Here is a 21387-nt window from a genome sequence, read left to right as displayed (position 1 = left end):
AATGTGGTTTCAATGTGGTTTCCATGTGGTTTCCATGTGGTTTCCATGTGGTTTCCATGTGGTTTCAATGTGGTTTCCATGTGGTTTCCATGTGGTTTCCATGTGGTTTCCATGTGGTTTCAATGTGGTTTCCATGTGGTTTCAATGTGGTTTCCATGTGGTTTCAATGTGGTTTCCATGTGGGTTCAATGTGGTTTCAATGTGGTTTCCATGTGGTTTCAATGTGGTTTCAATGTGGTTTCCATGTGGGTTCAATGTGGTTTCAATGTGGTTTCCATGCGGTTTCAATGTGGTTTCAGTGTGGTTTCTGTGTGGTTTCCATGTGGTTTCCGTGTGGTTTCCGTGTGGTTTCCATGTGGTTTCAATGTAGTTTCAATGTGGTTTCCGTGTGGTTTCCATGTGGTTTCAATGTGGTTTCCGTGTGGTTTCAATGTGGTTTCCATGTGGTTTCCATGCGGTTTCAATGTGGTTTCAATGTGGTTTCCAATTGGTTTCTGTGTGGTTTCCATGTGGTTTCAATGTGGAGCCTGGGAATAATAACACGGTAGAAGAGATACATGCTATTTGTGTACTAGTATATACTGGATGTGTATTTGTAGTAGTTAACACGTTTGTAGCTATTTCAATTGAATGATCAGTTTTTAAATATTAAGTATAAGAATAATGAAGTAAAACCAAATGAACTTCCCTGACAGATGGTTTGTTTGGTCCATTTGTACTTCATGCAGTCCAACTCCATAGACACAAAGACACAGTACACACATGTACACACATGTACTTCTATTTGTATACTTATACTACAGTATGTACTTCCATTTATATACTTATACTATAGTATGTACTTCCATTTATATACTGATACTTACAGTATGTACTTCTATTTATATACTTATACTACAGTATGCACTTCCATTTATATGCTTGTACTACAGTATGCACTTCCATTTATATACTTGTACTACAGGATGCACTTCCATTTATATACTTGTACTACAGTATGCACCAATGACAAGTCTAACAAGGTGATGGTACACATTTACAGTATATGGTTCCAGACCAGTACACACGGTTGGGTAACCACTGGAGGGAATCTCCCTGTGTGTGTGTGTGTGTGTGTGCACGTGTGTGCATGTGCGTTTGTGTGTGTGTGTGTGTGTGTGCACGTGTGCATGTGTGTGTGTGTGTGTGTGTGCGTGATGTAGCGTGTGGTCTTTAAGGTGATTAAGGGTTCCAAACATTTCATTGTAACGCTGTCTGTTTTTTATTGAGGTCATTATTTCTTAAGTCCTGATGCTAGTGGGGGGGGGTGCTGGTGGGGGGGTTCTTAAATTAAGAATAGATTAAATCCAAATGAACAAGCCTCTTTAATTGGCCTGGCTGTGCTGTTGAAGAAAGAACATGACCAGTGGGTGTCATGACGGGGGTGTGTGGGTGTGGGGGGGGGGGGGGGGGGGGGGGGGGGGGGGTGGTCGGGGGTGCAGGCATTGAATTGTTTTATTGGGATCACATTGAAAGGCTGAAAATAGTCCAAACATCACCACGGGTACAAAAACATCATTTGGCTGAAAGGATGACTAAATGGGCTTGGGGGGGGCAGGAAGTGTAGAGGGTAGCAAACCTGTGTGTTGCGCTCCATTTGAGGACAAGGCAAGGCACGGTAGAAAGACTTGAGTGGGGTGTTTCATATTCCGTTTCCAAATGGAAAGGAAGCTTCTGATCGGTCCAGGCGACATTGGACCATCTCACCTTCTCCTTCCCCCCCCCCAGCCCCCCAACTACATCTCCACCATTGTGGTCCAGATCCAGTGCACCAATGAGCTGGTGGGTACCGTTATTTTGCACGAGGTACGGATCGTGGTGAGGGACCGGAACGACAACGCGCCTCGTTTTCAGCAGCCACGCTACTATGTCGCCATAAACGAGGTAAGGGGCCCGCCCCCAAAGATCTTTAAGATCCTCATACAGGAAGACCATCAGGATCGCTACCGTATTGACCCCAATGGAAGACCACCCGGAATATCTGAACAACGTGCATGTGAGCGACGGGAAGAAAAGCTCGTAACAAATGAGCCTGTTTACTGTCTTGTCCCCAAACACGTGTTGCTGTTTCCCTGCCTGCTTCACATCATCCACCATGGGGGCAAAACACTTTTAGGAACATATATGTATAGAAATAACTTTATATCTTCACAGCACAGAAGAAGAAACTGTGTGTGTGTGTGTGTGTGTGTGTGTGTATGTGTGTGTGTGTGTGTGTGTATGTGTGTGTGTATGTGTGTGTGTGTGTGTGTGTGTGTGTGTTTCCCATATGGATTGAGGACGAGGAAGTAATCAGTAAATACTACTTAGAAAGCGTAGTGATGTAAACACGTGGAAGTGTCAGCACTGTGGTTAGAACGGGGGGAGCAAAGACAGCCAATGATGTGATGTGGTCGTGTTTGGCCCCCCCATCCCGGTGGAGCGCGGGGCCGCATTTGACACAAACAAGCTGAGCGAGGCGGCCATGGCGTTGTGTAAATGTGACCTAGCATGCTATGCCTTCACCTGGCGGTGTGTAAATAGAAACACGCCTCACCCGCAACGCTGGCATCGAACCATCAATCCCTGCAGAGTTCTGATCAATCACCGCTTTTGACACTGCCTGGTGTGTGTGTACGTGCGTGTGTGTGTGTGTCTGTGTGTGTGTCTGTGTGTGTGTGTCTGTGTGTGTTATCACAGCAACAGCCTGCGACAATCGTGAACAAGCTCCTCCCACCCACCGCTCGGTCCTTTGGACTGCGCCAAGGGCTCCGGGGAGCGGCGCTGGTTCTGGCGCTTGCTTTGATTATTCTGTCAGCGTGTGCACGAGCCCGCGTTCGCAGCCTGCTGCTTCTGCTGCTTCTGCTGCTTCTGCTGCTTCTGCTGCTTCTGCTGCTTCTGCTGCTTCTGCTGCTTCTGCTGCTTCTGCTGCTTCTGCTGCTTCTGCTGCTTCTGCTGCTTCTGCTGCTGCTGCTGCTTCTGCTGCTTCTGCTGCTTCTGCTGCTTCTGCTGCTTCTGCTGCTGCAACGTGTCCACTAAAGCATGCGGCGTGGACGCAGGGGCGGCTTTGTCGTTGCGTATGCTGAACAGCAACCAGCAAGCGTCTGTCTTGACCCCCCCCCCCCCCCATATCTTCCCTGCAGCTCACCCCCGTGGGGACCACCATATTCACCGGCTTCTCAGGACCAAACGGAGCCACCGACATCGATGACGGCCCCAATGGACACATCGAGTACAGCACCCTCTACAACCCCACTGATCCGGTACGCATGGCAGCCTGGGTCCGCTCCTCCTGGTCTACGTGGCCTCCCACAGCCCTGCTGAGTACAGTACAGTACAGTACAGTACAGTTCAGTACAGTTCAGTACAGTACAGTACGTGTATGATGGATATACTGCAGACAGATAATACTAGGCTCACAAGACCTTTACCATGACATACCATGACATTACTACTACTACTACATGAGTACTACCAGGAATACCATGACATTACTACTAGTACATGAGTACTACCAGGAATACCATGACATTACTACTACTACATGAGTACTACCAGGAATACCATGACATTACTACTAGTACATGAGTACTACCAGGAATACCATGACATTACTACTACTACATGAGTACTACCAGGAATACCATGACATTACTACTAGTACATGAGTACTATGGGAAATACCATGAACTTACTACTAGTACTTGAGTACTACCAGGAATACCATGACATTACCACTAGTACAATTACTACCAGGAATACCATGACATTACTACTAGTACATGAGTACTACCAGGAATACCATGACATTACCACTAGTACATGAGTACTACCAGGAATACCATGACATTACCACTAATACGAGTACTACCAGGAATACCATGACATTACCACTAATACGAGTACTACCAGGAATACCATGACATTACCACTAGTACGAGTACTACCAGGAATACCATGACATTACCACTAGTACGAGTACTACCAGGAATACCATGACATTACCACTAGTACGAGTACTACCAGGAATACCATGACATTACCACTAATACGAGTACTACCAGGAATACCATGACATTACCACTAATACGAGTACTACCAGGAATACCATGACTACTAGTACATGAGTACTACCAGGAATACCATGACATTCCTACTAGTACATGAGTACCACCAGGAATACCATGACATTACTACTAGTACATGAGTACTACCAGGAATACCATGACATTACCACTAGTACGAGTACTACCAGGAATACCATGACATTACTACTAGTACATGAGTACTACCAGGAATACCATGACATTACTACTAGTACATGAGTACTACCAGGAATACCATGACATTACCACTAGTACGAGTACTACCAGGAATACCATGACATTACTACTAGTACATGAGTACTACCAGGAATACCATGACATTACCACTAGTACGAGTACTACCAGGAATACCATGACATTACTACTAGTACATGAGTACTACCAGGAATACCATGACATTACTACTAGTACATGAGTACTACCAGGAATACCATGACATTACCACTAGTACGAGTACTACCAGGAATACCATGACATTACCACTAGTACATGAGTACTACCAGGAATACCATGACATTACCACTAGTACATGAGTACTACCAGGAATACCATGACATTACCACTAGTATGAGTACTACCAGGAATACCATGACATTACCACTAGTACGAGTACTACCAGGAATACCATGAAGTAGGTGATATTAGGAGGCCATTCCATTGTAAGCGTTCATAATAACAATAGCAGTAAAATCCGTCGTTACATTGAAAGTGGATTCTGGTATCCTTAGGCTCCGCCCATGTTGCCTATTGGTCAGCTGACTCTGACAGGAAGGTTGCGTTCTCTCCCATGGTACCTTGTACTTTTCCCTCCACCTTGTACTTTTCCCTCCCAAAGTGTTGTGAGTGAAGATTAAACATGTTGGTTATTAGCAAGCCTTCATTACTTCCTGTCTGTGTCGTCCCCCCCCCCCCGCCCGCCCCCAGCCGGCCAACAGCACCGTGAGCGTGGCAAATACCCTTTCAGGACACATTGTCCTGGCGGAGAGGCTGAACTACGAGGAGAGAACACGCTACCTGGTTTTGGTCCAAGCCAACGTAAGTCACTCTCCTCTCCTGTTCAGTATCAATAGCAGTTAAGACCCCCCCCCACCCCACCCCCCCCACCCATCCACAAAGGCGCCATTTGCTTCAAGTTTCATGCAAACGTTGACTTGGGCTTCAGGATGTCATGGATTGGATCTTTAGTGGCTTCACTGAAAGGTCGTTAGTCATCCTAAAATAAGCATTTTCCAGCCGCAAACACCAGGAAAAACATCCGTCTATCCTCCAAGGATAATGGATGGCCTTTTGGGGGGCACCCCAGGAATTCTAATCATGAACACCTTCTACCATACGTGGACGGGAGCAAGGAATACTCATCACTTTTCCCTAGAAGGTCAAAGCCGGGACGGGTTGGTCTTGATTGATTTTTACTGATATTGACCTTCAAGTGATTGACATGCAGCAGAGATCTCCGTGCCTCCAGAGCCATCAGGGACTAAGTAGTCATCTGGCTCCCATCTCCATCAACACAGGCCCCAAGCTGATGCCCACTTGGCCAATGGACGGCCAATGGACGGCCAATGGACGGCCAATGGACGGCCAATGGACGGCCACTAGCGGCCGTGCAGCCCAGCAGCGTGCAGTCATCCCTCCAACGTGGAAGTCATTCGGAAAGGCCGGCTTGGATGTTTGGTGTCGTCAACTTTGCCACGAGAGATGATCTAACCTTCGCTTGATGGCACGTCCGTCTTCAGCAACGTCCGTCAAACGAGTCCGACTCATGATAAAGCAGTCATAAAGCAGAAGGAAAATACGTTCATGATTGTATTTACACACACACACACAAACACACACACTTGTGCAGGTCCTCCCCTTGGACGATTGGCCGGGGAGTAATCTGGTGTACTTTGCCAGGATGTAATAGTTGCAGTATTTCCGAGCTGGGACTTGGGATTCCGTTGCAACACAGCAATAAGTCACATGACCGTGGCGGGATGCAAGAGGAAATGCGAGCGCATGGCCGCCGCTGATGGCCATTGAGCAGATCAACTTCCTTTTCCTGCTTGGATCATCTCATGGCTCAGCCTGAGGAGCCCCCGGAGAGGCCCCCCAAAAAGAAGGAGGGGGGGGGGGTAGCTAACTCTGCTGTTTGTCTCACAACTCTGAAGTTCCCACTCGCTCCTCCACTGTTTATTTTTTTTTAGGATATTTCTTTTTGCCCAGCGATGCGGCGGCAGCAGTGCGGTGGTATGATGGATTACCCAGCGCCCCCCCCCCGCCCCCCCCCACGCTGTTAAGTGTGTGCAGAAACTCTGCAGGGAGTTTAAAGGTCGGCATCCAAAGCGATTGTTCTTGCTTCCAGGACCGGGCCCCGTATCCTCCCAACAGACGCACCGCCACCACCACGCTGACGGTGGACGTCCTGGACGGGGACGACCTCGGACCCATGTTCCTGCCCTGCGTCCTGGTCAACAACACGCAGGACTGCAACCCCCTCACCTACCACGCCGCCATCCCCGAATTCACTGAACCGGTAAGGGCCCTCGGGGTCAAGAGAATTCCTGCGTCATCCCATGTAAAGGATTGCCCTTCAGGGGTCAGGGGTCAAACATGACAAGATAAGCTTGCGTTCGCAGAAATGCTGCTCTTCAATACAATTGAATAGCTAGCATTTCAAGAAATGCTCCAAATGTTTGACAGACGCTACCAAGTGCTCTCGCCCAAAGTCGGCTGGGATAGGCTCCAGCATACCACCCCCCACCCACCCCCCGTAATGGTCACCACCCCCACAATTCATAGGCACAATAGTGGGAAAGCTGACATGATTTTAGCTCCTTTTAGTTTAGTTTTTTTAAGTTTTAGCTAATGACCCATCCTGAAGTGTTTACAGCCTTTTTGGTATGTTCAATGGGGGCTCCTATACCCAGGGTTAGGGTTAGGGTAGGCTTAGGGTTAGAGGGTAGGGATAAGGGATAGGGATAGGGATAGGGATAGGGATAAGGGATAAGGGATAAGGGATAGGGTTAGGGTTAGGGTTAGGGTAGGCTTAGGGTTAGAGGGTAGGGATAGGGATAGGGGATAGGGATAAGGGATAAGGGATAAGGGATAGGGTTAGGGTTAGGGTTAGGGTAGGCTTAGGGTTAGAGGGTAGGGATAGGGATAGGGGATAGGGTTAGAGGTTAGAGGTTAGGGTAGGCTTAGGGTTAGAGGGTAGGGATAGGGGATAGGGTTAGAGGTTAGAGGTTAGGGTTAGGGTAGGCTTAGGGGCGAAGTGAGCAAATAAAGACTTGGAGTGATCATGTGACCCGGTGGTCAGATGTGTTGAGTGGGACTGACGGGGCTGGAGTGCCCCCACGTCATTCCGGTCTTGGTTGTTCCTCCAGTCTTGATGTCCATCTCCTGTCTTTGGCTTCCCATCCAAAAATGAGGAACAACTGAACCCACGGTCGTCCATTCAAACACCTGCCTTCATTTCAGCTGTGTGTGTGTGTGTGTGGTGTGTGTGTGTGTGTGTGTGTGTGTGTGTGTGCGTGTGTGTGTGTGTGTGTGTGTGTGTGTGTGTGTGTGTGTGTGTGTGTGTGTGTGTGTGATGTATAATTCATCATAAAAAGCTCCACATGCTGCCAAGTGGCGGGCACGGAAGCAGAAGCTAATTCTTCACCAGGAGGAAAGGTTGGACCCCCCGCCCAGTCGTTTCCGTGCTTGTTCCACGTGGACGCCGCATGCGTTCGCCCTCCTGTCTGCCAATTAAGGCCGATGCTGCAGTCGGGGCGACGTTCCCTTCTTCTGCATGGTGACATCACTGGCTTCCTAAAATGGCAGCCACGAGCTACACAATGTGTTGGCACGCCATGGAAGATCTGCGTCATTCCAGCCATAGAATCGGACGTGCTGGGTGGACCGACACCGGCGGAGTGAATGGCGGATTGGCCGTTACTCTTAGTAGGGTAGCCTGCTCAAGTACAGGATTAGAAATGGATCAGACAGAATATCCTCCAATATGGATCCCAACGTACTCTAATATGCAAATCTACATTTCTTTATATATATTGCCACAATATACCATAATATTACCAAAATGTACACTAATAGAGTCAGTAAGTACAATAGTTATTTACATTAGTAACTCCAATAACATACAGGAATATTCTTCCAGGAATACAGGAATTATTGGTCATAATTCCCTCCTGGGGGTGTGATGCTTATGGTGCCCCCTACTGCATCCTCCATAGAACGGATAGAAACGAGTAGTGACAGGAAGCACACGCAGCGTTCCCGTCCCAGTGGACAGGACCGCGGCTTCAGGCTTATTCCGTTGACAGGAAGACGATGTTGACATTCCTTCCAAGCGTCTGAAACCCGATCGAGGCCAAAAACTGAACGCGTCTGAAAGACGTCATTCTGTCTTATTTTCCTGGTCAACACTTTTTAGGGCGGATTTGCTAAGCGGCGTTCCCGCATCCTCATACACACGCCTGCACGTCAGCCATAACTCTCATCTTCCTGCCGCAGAGCAAACTCAACCCCCTCAACGTCACCCCCCCCATCCGGGCGGTGGACATGGACAGAAACATCCAACCCCCGTCAGACAGACCCGGCGTCCTTTACCACATCCTGGTTGGTGAGTGGCCAATTCCTCCCCCAATCATCACCCTGCTCCCCCCCCCCCCCCCCCCCCCCACGCTGCCTCAAGTTCTCCGTTCTTCATGCAGGCCATCCGGTGGCGTTCCCTCATTACTTCTCCCTCAACAAGACCACAGCCGAGCTGCACGTCCTGCAGCCAATCAGCAGGGACCTGTACCAGAGGTTCACGCTTGTTATTAAGGTAAGGGTCTCAGGTCTCAGGTCTCAATGGCTCGGGTCTCGGGTCTCAGGTCTCATGTCTCAACGGTTCATTAACTGCTGCTTCCATGCTGGCGAGGAAGGACGATGACGGATAACATCGCTCTTTTATTCGTAGGCGGAACAGGACAACGGTCACCCGCTGCCGGCCTACGCCGACCTTGTCATCGACATCCTGGATGAGAACAACCAGGCGCCGTACTTCCAGTTCATCAACTACCAGGGCTACGTCAGCGAGGCGGCGCCGGTGGGCACCACCGTCTCGGCCGGAGCCAACCTCAGCTCGCCGCTGGAAATCGTGGCTCTGGATAACGACGTGGAGGAGGTAGAGCGCATTCCGGCGTTGTCGCCATCGTCTCATTCACACCCACCATTTGTAACACGTGCCTTGCTCATGAGCTGTGTTGTCCTGATTGTAGCTGGAGCCTGGAGATACGCCTGTAGGTAAAGGGGGGCTTTGGCCACACACACACGGGCGCATCATGGCGGCGGTGTGACATCACAAATTCATCTGAACAGCCGTAGACTCTTTATTCATCACGCAGCATGAAATCTACCTTTTAGCTAAGTGGGTGGGGTTAAAGATGATGTTACGTCTAATTTGCATAATTGGCCACATCGATGTGTTTTAAGGCTAATGACGTTTATATCAAACATAATAAATAGATACATAAATACATGATAAATACATAAATATATGGACGGGAAGGCTGCATCTCACTGGATAGTGCAGGTGTACCTAATGCTATGGCCAGTGTGTGTGTGGTGGGGGGGTGGCGGGGGTGGTGGGGGTGGTGGGGGTTGGATTGTTTTTCTTCTGCTGTGTTTGCTTTGTTGATGTCTGATATCATATGCTATGCTAGGATGTTTCACTCCATAGAGCCACTGGAATGGCGTGTGTGTGCATGTGTGTGCGTGTGCATGTGCATGTGTGTGTATGTGTGTGTGTGTGACTCTTTGGGTGTGGTTGCATGTAAGAAATAATCCTTTGAGTCAGGATGTGTGCCAAAGTCATCGGAAGAGGAGGACTTTTATTTTGGAAGTTGTACCAAAGCAACAGTACGCTTCCTGTGTCCTGTCTCGGCGGCGACGGTGGATGAAGGTGTTGCCATGGTGACCGCTTCCCTTTTGTGTCCGACCAGACCAAAGACCCCATGCTGAAGATAACCCAGGACAACTACAAGGCGGTCTTCGGCCTGACCCCAAGTGGGATAGTCCGCTACCTGAGGCTGCTGAAGCCTGTGGACCGCGAGAAGCAGATGACCTACACCTTGACGGTAAGTCTGTCCTACAAAAAGCGTCCTTGGTTAATCCAGATTGATGTGGATTAAATACGTTGGTATTCCTGTGCCGGGACTACAGATGTCATATTTTCTAACAAACACAACAGGCGACGCTTTTCATCCCTGCCAAAGCTCCTTCCACGATTCTACTCAAAGATCATCTATACGAGAGGAGTGCTGTGTTGGTTTAAAGCGCCACAGTCAGCAGTCGATGAGCAAGTAGTATAGCAAGTAGTATAGCAAGTAGTATAGCGAGTAGTATACGTATACACGGCATATTTCATATGGACGTGACCTTCCTACTCAAGACCGCACGATGCTTTTCATGTCGGGAGGAAGTAGTTCCCCTCCACAGCCTCTTTGTTTCATGCTTTTATTTTGGCGCTCTCCTCAGCAAGTGCTGAAGATCAGAGTAGACAGGATGAAAAAACTCCTATGAAAGAAATGTCCTTCAGGTGAGCCTTACACTTGGAAAGTACGTGAATAAATACACCGTCTTCTCTTGGACGCTTTAACCTTGCACCGCGTGGAACACGCCGTTACTGCACCACACACGTGCACATGGACGACATGCATGCGTTTACTGCATAACACACATGCACATGGACGACATGCATACGTGTACTGCACCACAGATGTGCACATGGACGACATGTATGCGTTTACTGCATGACACACATGCACATGGACGACATGCATGCATTTACTGCACCGCACATGTGCACACTTAACGACATGCATGTGTTTACTGCACCGCACACGTGCACATGGATGACATGCATGCATTTACTGCACAACATACATGCACATGGATGACATGCATGCATTTACTGCACGACATACATGCACATGGATGACATGCATGCGTTTACTGCCCCACACATGTGTACACTTAACGACATGCATGCATTTACTGCACCACACATGTGCACACTTAACGACATGCAGGTGTTTACTGCATAACACACATGCACATGGATGACATGCATGCATTTACTGCACCGCGCACGTGCACATGGATGACATGCATGCATTTACTGCATAACACACATGCACATGGATGACATGCATGCATTTACTGCACCGCGCACGTGCACATGTATAACATGCATGCATTTACTGCACCGCACATGTGCACACTTAACGACATGCAGGTGTTTACTGCACCGCACACGTGCACATGGATGACATGCATGCATTTACTGCACGACATACATGCACATGGACGACATGCATGCATCTACTGCACCGCACACGTGCACATGGACGACATGCATGCATTTACTGCATGACACACATGCACATGGACGACATGCATGCATTTACTGCACCGCACATGTGCACACTTAACGACATGCATGTGTTTACTGCACCGCACACGTGCACATGGATGACATGCATGCATTTACTGCACAACATACATGCACATGGATGACATGCATGCATTTACTGCACGACATACATGCACATGGATGACATGCATGCGTTTACTGCCCCACACATGTGTACACTTAACGACATGCATGCATTTACTGCACCACACATGTGCACACTTAACGACATGCAGGTGTTTACTGCATAACACACATGCACATGGATGACATGCATGCATTTACTGCACCGCGCACGTGCACATGGATGACATGCATGCATTTACTGCATAACACACATGCACATGGATGACATGCATGCATTTACTGCACCGCGCACGTGCACATGTATAACATGCATGCATTTACTGCACCGCACATGTGCACACTTAACGACATGCAGGTGTTTACTGCACCGCACACGTGCACATGGATGACATGCATGCATTTACTGCACGACATACATGCACATGGACGACATGCATGCATCTACTGCACCGCACACGTGCACATGGACGACATGCATGCATTTACTGCACGACATACATGCACATGGACGACATGCATGCATCTACTGCACGACATACATGCACATGGATGACATGCATGCATCTACTGCAGGGCACACATGCACATGAATGACATGCATGCATTTACTGCACCACACACGTGCACATGGACGACATGCATACGTGTACTGCACCACAGATGTGCACATGGACGGCATGCACGCATTTACTGCACATGTCCGACATGCATGACATGCGTGTCCTGCACTAGGCCTCTCTGTATTTGTCCACGCTATGAAGATGGTTAGTCGCCAGCCTCTTCCCTCATTTTATGAAAAGCTTTCCATTTCCTTTGGGATCAATAAATCTATTGATCCATGGAGGACCACCAGGTGGTTCCAGGAATGAAATGTTCCCGATGAGTCAAGCTTCTCTTCTCCTTCCCCTGATGACTTTGGTCCCATGGCTGTGTCGCAGGTTCCAGCCTGCCGAGGAAGACTCTTGTCAGACAGCCAATAAGATCTTCTCATATTTGAAGTTGAGATTTCCTTGGAATTTTAACGATCAGTCCACTCGGTTGGACACAAGAATGAGGAAGTTCACGCGTCTTCCTTTCTCTGAGGGCCTCGGCCAGGCGCCTTTGGGCTGTGGCGTTTTTGTATATTTGTACTTGTGGGTTCCTACCAAGCTGGTTGGGCTTCACTGACCGCATCGTGTCCTCCATCCGCAGATGGTGGCGTCAGACGGCGTCCAGCAGAGTGGCCCCGTCACCGTCAACATCTTGGTCATGGACGCCAACGACAACACGCCCACCTTTGCTCAGGTGTCCTACAACGTGGACTTATTCACCGACATGCGACCCGGGGAGACCGTGCTGCAGGTGACGGATGCTCGGACGACTTCTTCACAGCACACGGAAGATTCCCGACACGGCGCCGCCTTCATCCTGCCCGTCATTCCCAGTCCCGACACGTACCGGCGTGCTCGCTCCACATTTTAGCCGTCAAGCCTGAGCTTTGCATTCATGGTTCATCACGTTGCACCAGGGACACGGATTGAAGAGGCAGACCGGGGTGGGGGGCAAATCCTAAGGAATATAAGCCATCATTCCGGGTAGTCCATTAAAGGTGCTGCGTGGAGAACGCTTGGAGGTTGCAGGCTGGTCATGGTCATCTTTATTCTTCTTCTCTGGTAGTCGCTACTCCGCCCATGCCGGGTGTACGCTAGTCTGCATGGAACCTTTACATCCGAAATGCTGAAGGCCTGGGATTGGAACCATGGAATAATGGGATACATAAATCATACTTTCAAATAATTGGATGGTACCATCGGTACCATGGGTACCATCGGGTAAAGACAGACTCTCCTAATGACTGATTAGTAACTGATTATTGATTATTGGTAGTTCTTCAACGCCAAGTACAAATATCTGTTAAATATCTGAAACACGGAAAAAAACTGAGACCCTCGGGCACATTTTTTTGTCCCGTGTGGTGGCGAGGGCTTCCATCCTCGTTCTTCCCTTCCTGCTTCTGCTCGGCTTCTGTCCTCCCAGCGCTGCCTGGGCAAAGGAAAAAATGGAAAGGTCAAGTTTAATCTGTCTTAAAAACCTCCGTTTGGCCTCCACGAAATGAGGTCAGAGGTCATTGAGTGTTAAATTGATTTTTCCTAAGCGCTTTATAAAAGCCCCCCTTGGCCGGCTGCTTGTTTTGTTCACCCGCGTCTACACCAGCATCACACGGGTGCTGCGTCGCTGCTCTGGTCCACACCAAAATGGAGAATACACCCACACCTGGCGTACCCTCACACTGATATTTGTTGGTCATGTGACTAAACTGCCACACAGGAAGGACTACGATAAAGGGTCGGTGAAATACGTCAGAGGAAACCTCTCTGTGTGGGCCTGTGCTCTTCACAAGTATATTTTACAAGCTTTTGGGAAAGTTAAACTTGTACAAGTAGAAGAATATAAAAATAACCTCCGTGGCGTCACACCGGCTGCTCGGAGCGTGTGCCCGAATACAGCACACCTTGCTGGGCCACAGCAGGTGGCTCCTCCCCCTCTATACTCTGGTTGTCCTGGTAGTATTTTTGTACTCGTAGTAATGTCGTTGTATTCCTGGTAGTACTATGATAGTAATGTCACAATATTCCTGGTAGTACTCTTGTACTAGTAGTAATGTTGTTGTACTCCTGGTAGTACTATGATAGTAATGTCACGATATTCCTGGTAGTACTCTTGCACTAGTAGTAATGTGGTTGTATTCCTGGTAGTACTATGATAGTAATGTCACGATATTCTTGGTAGTACTCTTGCACTAGTAGTAATGTGGTTGTATTCCTGGTAGTACTATGATAGTAATGTCACGATATTCCTGGTAGTACTCTTGTACTAGTAGTAATGTTGTTGTATTCCTGGTAGTACTATAATAGTAGTGTCATGGTATTCCTGGTAGTACTTTGATAGTAACGTCAAGTATCCGAAGTACCAACATATTTCCACTGCAGTATATATTTGGGTCAGGGTACCCCCAAGTCCTTACGTTTGACGGCTGCTGATCTTCTTCTGCGTCTTTGCTTGAAGGTCACGGCGGAGGACGCTGACGAGGGGCTAAACGGGGTGGTGACCTACGAGATCCTGGCTGGAGCTCAGGGACACTTTGTCATCAATAACCGCACGGGGCGCATCACGGTGGCGGCAGGCGTCACGCTCGCTGTCGGAAGATCGTTTGCGCTGACCGTCAAGGCGTCTGACAACGCGCCAGAGTCGCTGAGAAGGTACGCTGGTCCGCTTCCGCCTTGAGGGCCCAGACGCTTGGCTAAATGGCTGCTGGAGTCGTAGCCTCACCTCGCAGTCAACAGCCTGACGTTTTGCTTCCCGCTCGCCAGGAGCTCCATCACCACCGTCTATATCGAAGTGTTGCCGCCCAACAATCAGAGCCCCCCGCGCTTCCCCCTGCTCACCTACAGTCTGGAGGTCAGCGAGGCCACGAGGATCGGCGCTATCCTCCTCAATCTGCAGGTGAGCCTTCAAGCCGACGGGACGTCCTGCTGGGGCCCCCCAACACGTCCACCCAAGATGGCGGATCAGTAGATGGCAGCTAGCTTGTTGCTTAGCCGCCCACCTCCATGGTACTTACCACCTTTCTCTCCCTGCAGGCCACGGACAGAGAAAACGACCCCATCACATACGAGATCCTCAGCGGGGATTCCCACAACGTCTTCAACCTCTCGGAGACGTAAGCATCAATATGCCTTCCGTCCAGGAAGGGGCGTGGCCGTACGCCATCATCGCATTTCCAAGCTTTGCTTTTGTGGAAACATCTTCCATGGAAAAAGGCAACCTGTTGACGGATCCTCTTTTGGAAGGAAAGGAGCCGATGGAATGCTAGGGAGATTTTTAGGAAATGAAGCGCAGCATGACTAGCTCCACCCCCCACCCTACACCCTCCACCCCCCAACAAACACACGAATCCTCAGCTTATTCAAAAACACACGCGTGAATAAATCAGCTTTTGTGGAGGAATATGAGTTAGTCAGTTAGTCCAAAAATAAGAATATCCAAGTACATGTGCTGTATTTTTGCTAATATAAAGTAAAATACTTTCCAAATGCAGTTTTTAACATTATTAGAGCCTGTAGACATGAAATAGCACCCCTACAGTCACCTTTACATTCGTGTTATTCACATTGCTGCAGGGACTCAAGATGGCCGCTAGCTAGCTAAATAAACTCGAGTCCAGTCAAGTAAATAAGCCTTGTCTATGCCGCTGGTAGTGTAGTGGTTCATGTAGCTGGTTCTACGTTGCCTTGGTGACCTGGCAAGGCACCTTTCATGGTGGTCGCGGCGGGAGCGTGCTCAGGAAGGTCTGGAGGTGGAAGCTGAGGATGCATCAACAACCGAGCCGCATTCACAAACGTAGGAGATTCCGACTCTCCTTTATTATCTCCAGGGACGACTAGGAGACAAATAGAAGTTCCCCACCCGCCTTGTTCCCGCGCTCTAAATCAATATTGGCATATTAACATCTCAGACGGCGCCACCGAGGAAACGCCATGAAATATTAACGTGCGTTCTTACCTCCTACAAACCAGGACGTCACTTTGGAGGGTCACCATGCAAGGAGACTCTCAATGCACACGCCCCCCCCCCTCCCCATCCCCCCCATGAATCCTTGCTGTCTCCCCCCCCCGTATTAAACACTCACATGCTGATGGGGCACACGGACGATTAAGGATGATTAGCCCTTCTTTGGTCGACCGGCCAATCAGCTCTCATTCTTCACCCCTCCGCTATACATATACATATACATATACATATACATATACATATACATATACATATACATATACATATATATACAGTAATAAAATGTATACATATAATACAGTATATATACATATATACACTAATAAGATGTATAAATATATACAGTATATATACATATATATACAGTAATAAGATGTACACATATATACAGTATATATACATATATACAGTAATAAGATGTATACATATATACAGTATATATACATATATACACTAATAAGATGTATACATATATACAGTATATATACATATACATATATACATTAATAAGATGTACACATATATACATTATATATACATATATACAGTAATAAGATGTATACATATGTAGAGTATATATACATATACATATATATACAGTAATAAGATGTAATATAAATATATAGAGTATATATACATATACATATATATACAGTAATAAGATGTAATATAAATATATAGAGTATATATACATATACATATATATGCAGTAATAAGATGTAATATAAATATATAGAGTATATATACATATACATATATATACAGTAATAAGATGTAATATAAATATATAGAGTATATATACATATACTTATATATATGCAGTAATAAGATGTAATATAAATATATAGAGTACATATCCAGTTCTCCAATCCGACTTCCTTCTCCTCCACAGGATTGGCCTTCTTATTCTGGAAAAACCTCTGGATAGAGAAAGCACGGACCGCTACCGTCTGGTGGTAACGGCCTCGGATGGCAACCCTGGGGGGGTAAGACATCACGCTCTTTATGATTGTTCATCCTACCTTGATGATTGTTTGCCTGCAGGGAATATGTATTTATATATGTATTTATATGTATTTATATTCATGGCAGCGCATCATTTTGCTGCCTTGCAGGTGGTCATGAAATGGCTACGTGTGTTGTGTAGCAGCGTTAGCATGATGCTAATCCTGTCCTGATGGTGATTGAAGGAACCACAGAAGGTTCCCATTTTATACAACATCCTGCTAAATGGGCCTTCTTATTAGTAATTAGTTATTAGTAAGAAGTTATTAGTAATTAGTTATTAGTAAGAAGTTATTAGTAATTAGTTATTAGTAAGAAGTTATTAGTAATTAGTTATTAGTAAGAAGTTATTAGTAATTAGTTATTAGTAAGAAGTTATTAGTAATTAGTTATTAGTAAGAAGTTATTAGTAATAGCAGTACCATATTCATACCAAAGCATAGTACGTATTCTACTTCTACAGTACATATTCTACTTTATTCACGCCTGGTGATCATTTCATTCACTTGGTTGTTTTTTCCACCAGTGTAGTATTATTATACTATACTACTATTACTGTACTATATTCATGGCTGATATTTGGGGGGCTCATGGGGGCTCAAGCGTTCCAAGCGTCAACAGGCCCCTTTGGAGCCCCCCATTCATACAGAGGGGTGTTATTTGTGGGGGGGGTCAGGTGATCCATCCGATTCCAACATTTGGATTCCCAAGGCTGACCTCTGGAATCCCAACGGCCTTCCAGCCTCACTCGCCAGCCGGAGCTCATTTCCTGCCCCCCCCGGACGGAGGACGTGAGGCCCAACAGACTGATCTTGTCACATAAAAGGCGAAGCGGGGCGGTCGGCCCCCTCCGCTTCCTCTCAGATGTCAGACATGACGGCCCGCCCCGCCGTGGCGTGTCAATAACGATCCCGCCCGCCTCGCCAGGCTTTGATTGACTTGATTTGACTGCACGCTGTCCTGGGGTGGAAGTGCAGCGACTGAACGTTTGCCGCAACAAAGCAAACAACGATGGTGAATTCCCGCTGGACGCCGGATGAAAGGAACAGGAAGTGGATGCTTTCCTCTGGGACGCGCGCCGCCACGCGCCAGGCCAAACTTCAAACGCACGTCTGATGGGAAGTTCCACGTGTCCCCCACCCGTTGTCCCGCCAAGGCAGACGTTTATTCCCAGCTTAGCTCTCAGCTTTCCTTCCGGCCGGGAAGTATTGCGGCCAGACAATCACGGGCACGTTTGTGGGAATGTAGTACTGTTGAGCCATGGTACTTGACCGTGGTACTAACGACTCACGTTGTTGTTTCCTGTCATCAGACGTCCACCACGACAGTCGACGTGGTCGTGACAGACGTCAACGATAACGACCCTGAATTTGACCGCACGGCGCCCATCAACTTGACTGTCCAGGAAGAGGAGGCCAACCTGTTTGTGGGACGAGTCGAGGTAAGCCGGAAATAACGATGTGGGACACGTGGGACCAGTCCACGTGTGTTTTGTGGGCTTGGAGAAGGGATGTGGGCGTGTGCCTCAAAGAATCCAATGAGGAGTCACCCGCTCACTCTGGTCCACGGGTGTCCTCACAAAGCCCCCGATCTCTTTACTCGTGTCCTCGCCTCTCAGCGTACCTTTGCTAGCAGGAGGTTGGCTTCCATGACGCTAAAGTACTTTCCAGCTGTACGCGGCTTTTATGCTGGCTCCTCATCAGGCCACTATTCCACTGATTATCTAGTCCAGGTACCATATATGAAAAAGGCTTTAGAGGTGCCCACATCAGGACACGGTCCATAAGACCACATACCATAAAAGTACTCTTCAAATAAAATGCTGATGTAAAAACCTCAAGGAGAAGCAAGAACATTAAACCAGAACCCTAAAACTTTACAATGCGTCAAGGTGGTCTTTAACTGCTGGGCTTCGTCTTCTAAGGGTTTCTTTATACGACTCACGGCTTTGGACATGAGACCCTAAAACTGGAAGACCAGGACCACGTATTCTTTACCAATGTACACCAATGTACACCAATGTACACCAATGTACACCAATGTACACCAATGTACACCAATGTACACCAATGTACACCAATGTACACACATTATAGATGCATCCTATCCTTTTTAGTACCCATACTGAGGCTGATATCATTCTCATAACTTTTTTCATATCTGCTTTTTTTATTGATCTGCAACCTGGAAGATATGAGGATCTGATAAATACCATGACAGTACTACTACAACATGGGTACTATGGGGAATACCATGTTAGTTCTACTAGTACTTGAGTACTATGGGGGATGTCATCACAGTACTACTAGTACATGAGTACTACCAGTAATATCATGAGAATACTAGCAGTACATGAGTACTACCAGTAATATCATGAGAATACTAGCAGTACATCAGTACTACCAGTAATATCATGAGAGTACTAGCAGTACATGAGTACTAGAAGTACATGAGTACTCCCTATACTCATTATGGCAGCCTTTGTTGCCATTGCTGGGTAATAATGGATAATGCAATCAATCATTCAATCAATCATTCAATCAATCATTCAATCAATCATTCAATCAATCATTCAATCAATCATTCAATCAATCATTCAATCAATCAGTCAGTGAGTCTTAGCAGTAAGAGTGGAATCATATTCTGTATGCAGGAAGTTATCTGTGGAAGGTGGACATCATGGCAGGAATAGAATAGAATGGAATGGAATGGAATAGAATAGAATAGAATAGAATAGAATAGAATAGAATAGAATGGAATGGAATGGGATGGGATGGGATGGGATGGGATGGGATAGAATAGAATTTCAGGTGTGCTGGCGTCATGCAGTCCTTACCTTTGGAGTGAATAGTTGATGCAGACTAAATGAGAAGGTTCAAGGTCATGTGACGTGTGAATGGCTTCCGTCCTTGTGGGAGGGGCTTTATGTTTTGGCGATGATGAGACGACCCCGGGTGAGAATATCCGTGCGTCTCCGAGGGACGTTTGCCTTCCTGTTGGTATTCCCTTAGGTTGCGTCCTCCATCCCTTCGTGATGAAAAGCGGAGTTGGCTCCAGCTAAGGATGCTAACCTTTTCAACCTGAGCCTGACTATTCACGAGCGTGAGCCTCAAATGAAACAAGCGCTTGTCGGAGCTCGGCAGGATTGAGCCTGAAGTGTAAATATGCAAGTGTTGGAATAAGAAGCCGGGCTCTAATGGATCTTGTTCTGGATCACATCAAACACAAAACAGCTGCTGTCAGCCTGGAGGCTAAGACCTTCCGTTTGCTAACGCGCCGCTCCGTCATTCCATGGGGAATATTTATCGGCTGTTGTTCCGTTATTGTTCCGTGGAAATGGCGCTACGCGGCTCCACGCTCTTTGCCGGGAAAATGAGCTTTATTCATGACCTGTTCCCGTCGGTACGCTCCTTGCCCTTCCGGCTCTTCCTTGGCGTCACTGGCAAACTCTGGCTCCGGTCTATTTATTTGGGGGGGGGGCAGGTGTGTGTTTACTGGCCCTCAACACATTCCAAAATATGGATTGAAAGACTCAAACAGACCAGGAAGAGTTCCTGCTGGTCTCTCTCAGCGCCACCGTCCGGGAATGACGTTGCATCACTCACTGGAATTATGCAACGGCTCCGGATCGTACTTCCCGTTCTTGGCAGCATTTATCCCGGCTGTTGAGAATCAAGGCTGCACGTCTCAGATAGCAGATCTTTACCCGGGAGGTCAAGGGTCATGATCACCTTCCATCAAAGCCCCTCCTCTTCCATCTCCGCAGGCCACGGATCCAGACGCAGGGGCCAACGGTCAGGTTCGATACCGCGTGGTGAACCATCCTGACCTGTTCGTCATGGCCGCCAACGGCAGCATCTACACCCGAGTCCCGCTGGACCGCGAGCTCAGGAGCAGCTACGACCTGCTGGTGGAGGCCTCGGACGGGGCGGTGGACCCCCGGCGGACCACCTTGACCCTGACTGTGGAGGTGACGGATATCGACGACAACAGCCCCGTGTTCTCTCAGCCGACCTACGTGGTGAACGTGCCCGAGAACAGCCCCCTGGGAACGCGCATCCTGACGCTCAGCGTAAGTGTGCCCACGCCATCCTGATCCATGCGATTCTCAAATCGTCTGTTCCAGGGTCAAACCTTTGAGCCTTTAAGACTTCTTGCTCTTATTTTGGTTGCACCAGATGC

General features: G+C 47.8%; 1 protein-coding gene across 1 annotated transcript in view; it reads left to right on the top strand.

Moving 5' to 3' along the window:
* pcdh15a (protocadherin-related 15a) overlaps window positions 1-21387 on the top strand; it is a 111857-nt gene that overhangs the window by 49663 nt on the left and 40807 nt on the right. The window contains exons 6-20 of the mRNA XM_058058288.1: window positions 1768-1923; window positions 3162-3281; window positions 5049-5159; window positions 6469-6639; window positions 8619-8727; window positions 8819-8931; window positions 9067-9273; window positions 10091-10225; window positions 12841-12990; window positions 14695-14888; window positions 15000-15132; window positions 15270-15349; window positions 17093-17186; window positions 18518-18646; window positions 20972-21277. Of these exons, the coding sequence (XP_057914271.1) occupies window positions 1768-1923; window positions 3162-3281; window positions 5049-5159; window positions 6469-6639; window positions 8619-8727; window positions 8819-8931; window positions 9067-9273; window positions 10091-10225; window positions 12841-12990; window positions 14695-14888; window positions 15000-15132; window positions 15270-15349; window positions 17093-17186; window positions 18518-18646; window positions 20972-21277 (2208 nt within the window). The remainder of the gene's footprint in view (window positions 1-1767; window positions 1924-3161; window positions 3282-5048; window positions 5160-6468; window positions 6640-8618; window positions 8728-8818; window positions 8932-9066; window positions 9274-10090; window positions 10226-12840; window positions 12991-14694; window positions 14889-14999; window positions 15133-15269; window positions 15350-17092; window positions 17187-18517; window positions 18647-20971; window positions 21278-21387) is intronic.

Source organism: Doryrhamphus excisus, chromosome 20 (genome assembly GCF_030265055.1).
Source record: "Doryrhamphus excisus isolate RoL2022-K1 chromosome 20, RoL_Dexc_1.0, whole genome shotgun sequence".
Lineage (NCBI taxonomy): Eukaryota > Metazoa > Chordata > Actinopteri > Syngnathiformes > Syngnathidae > Doryrhamphus > Doryrhamphus excisus.
This window is presented reverse-complemented; position numbering and strand designations above follow the sequence as displayed.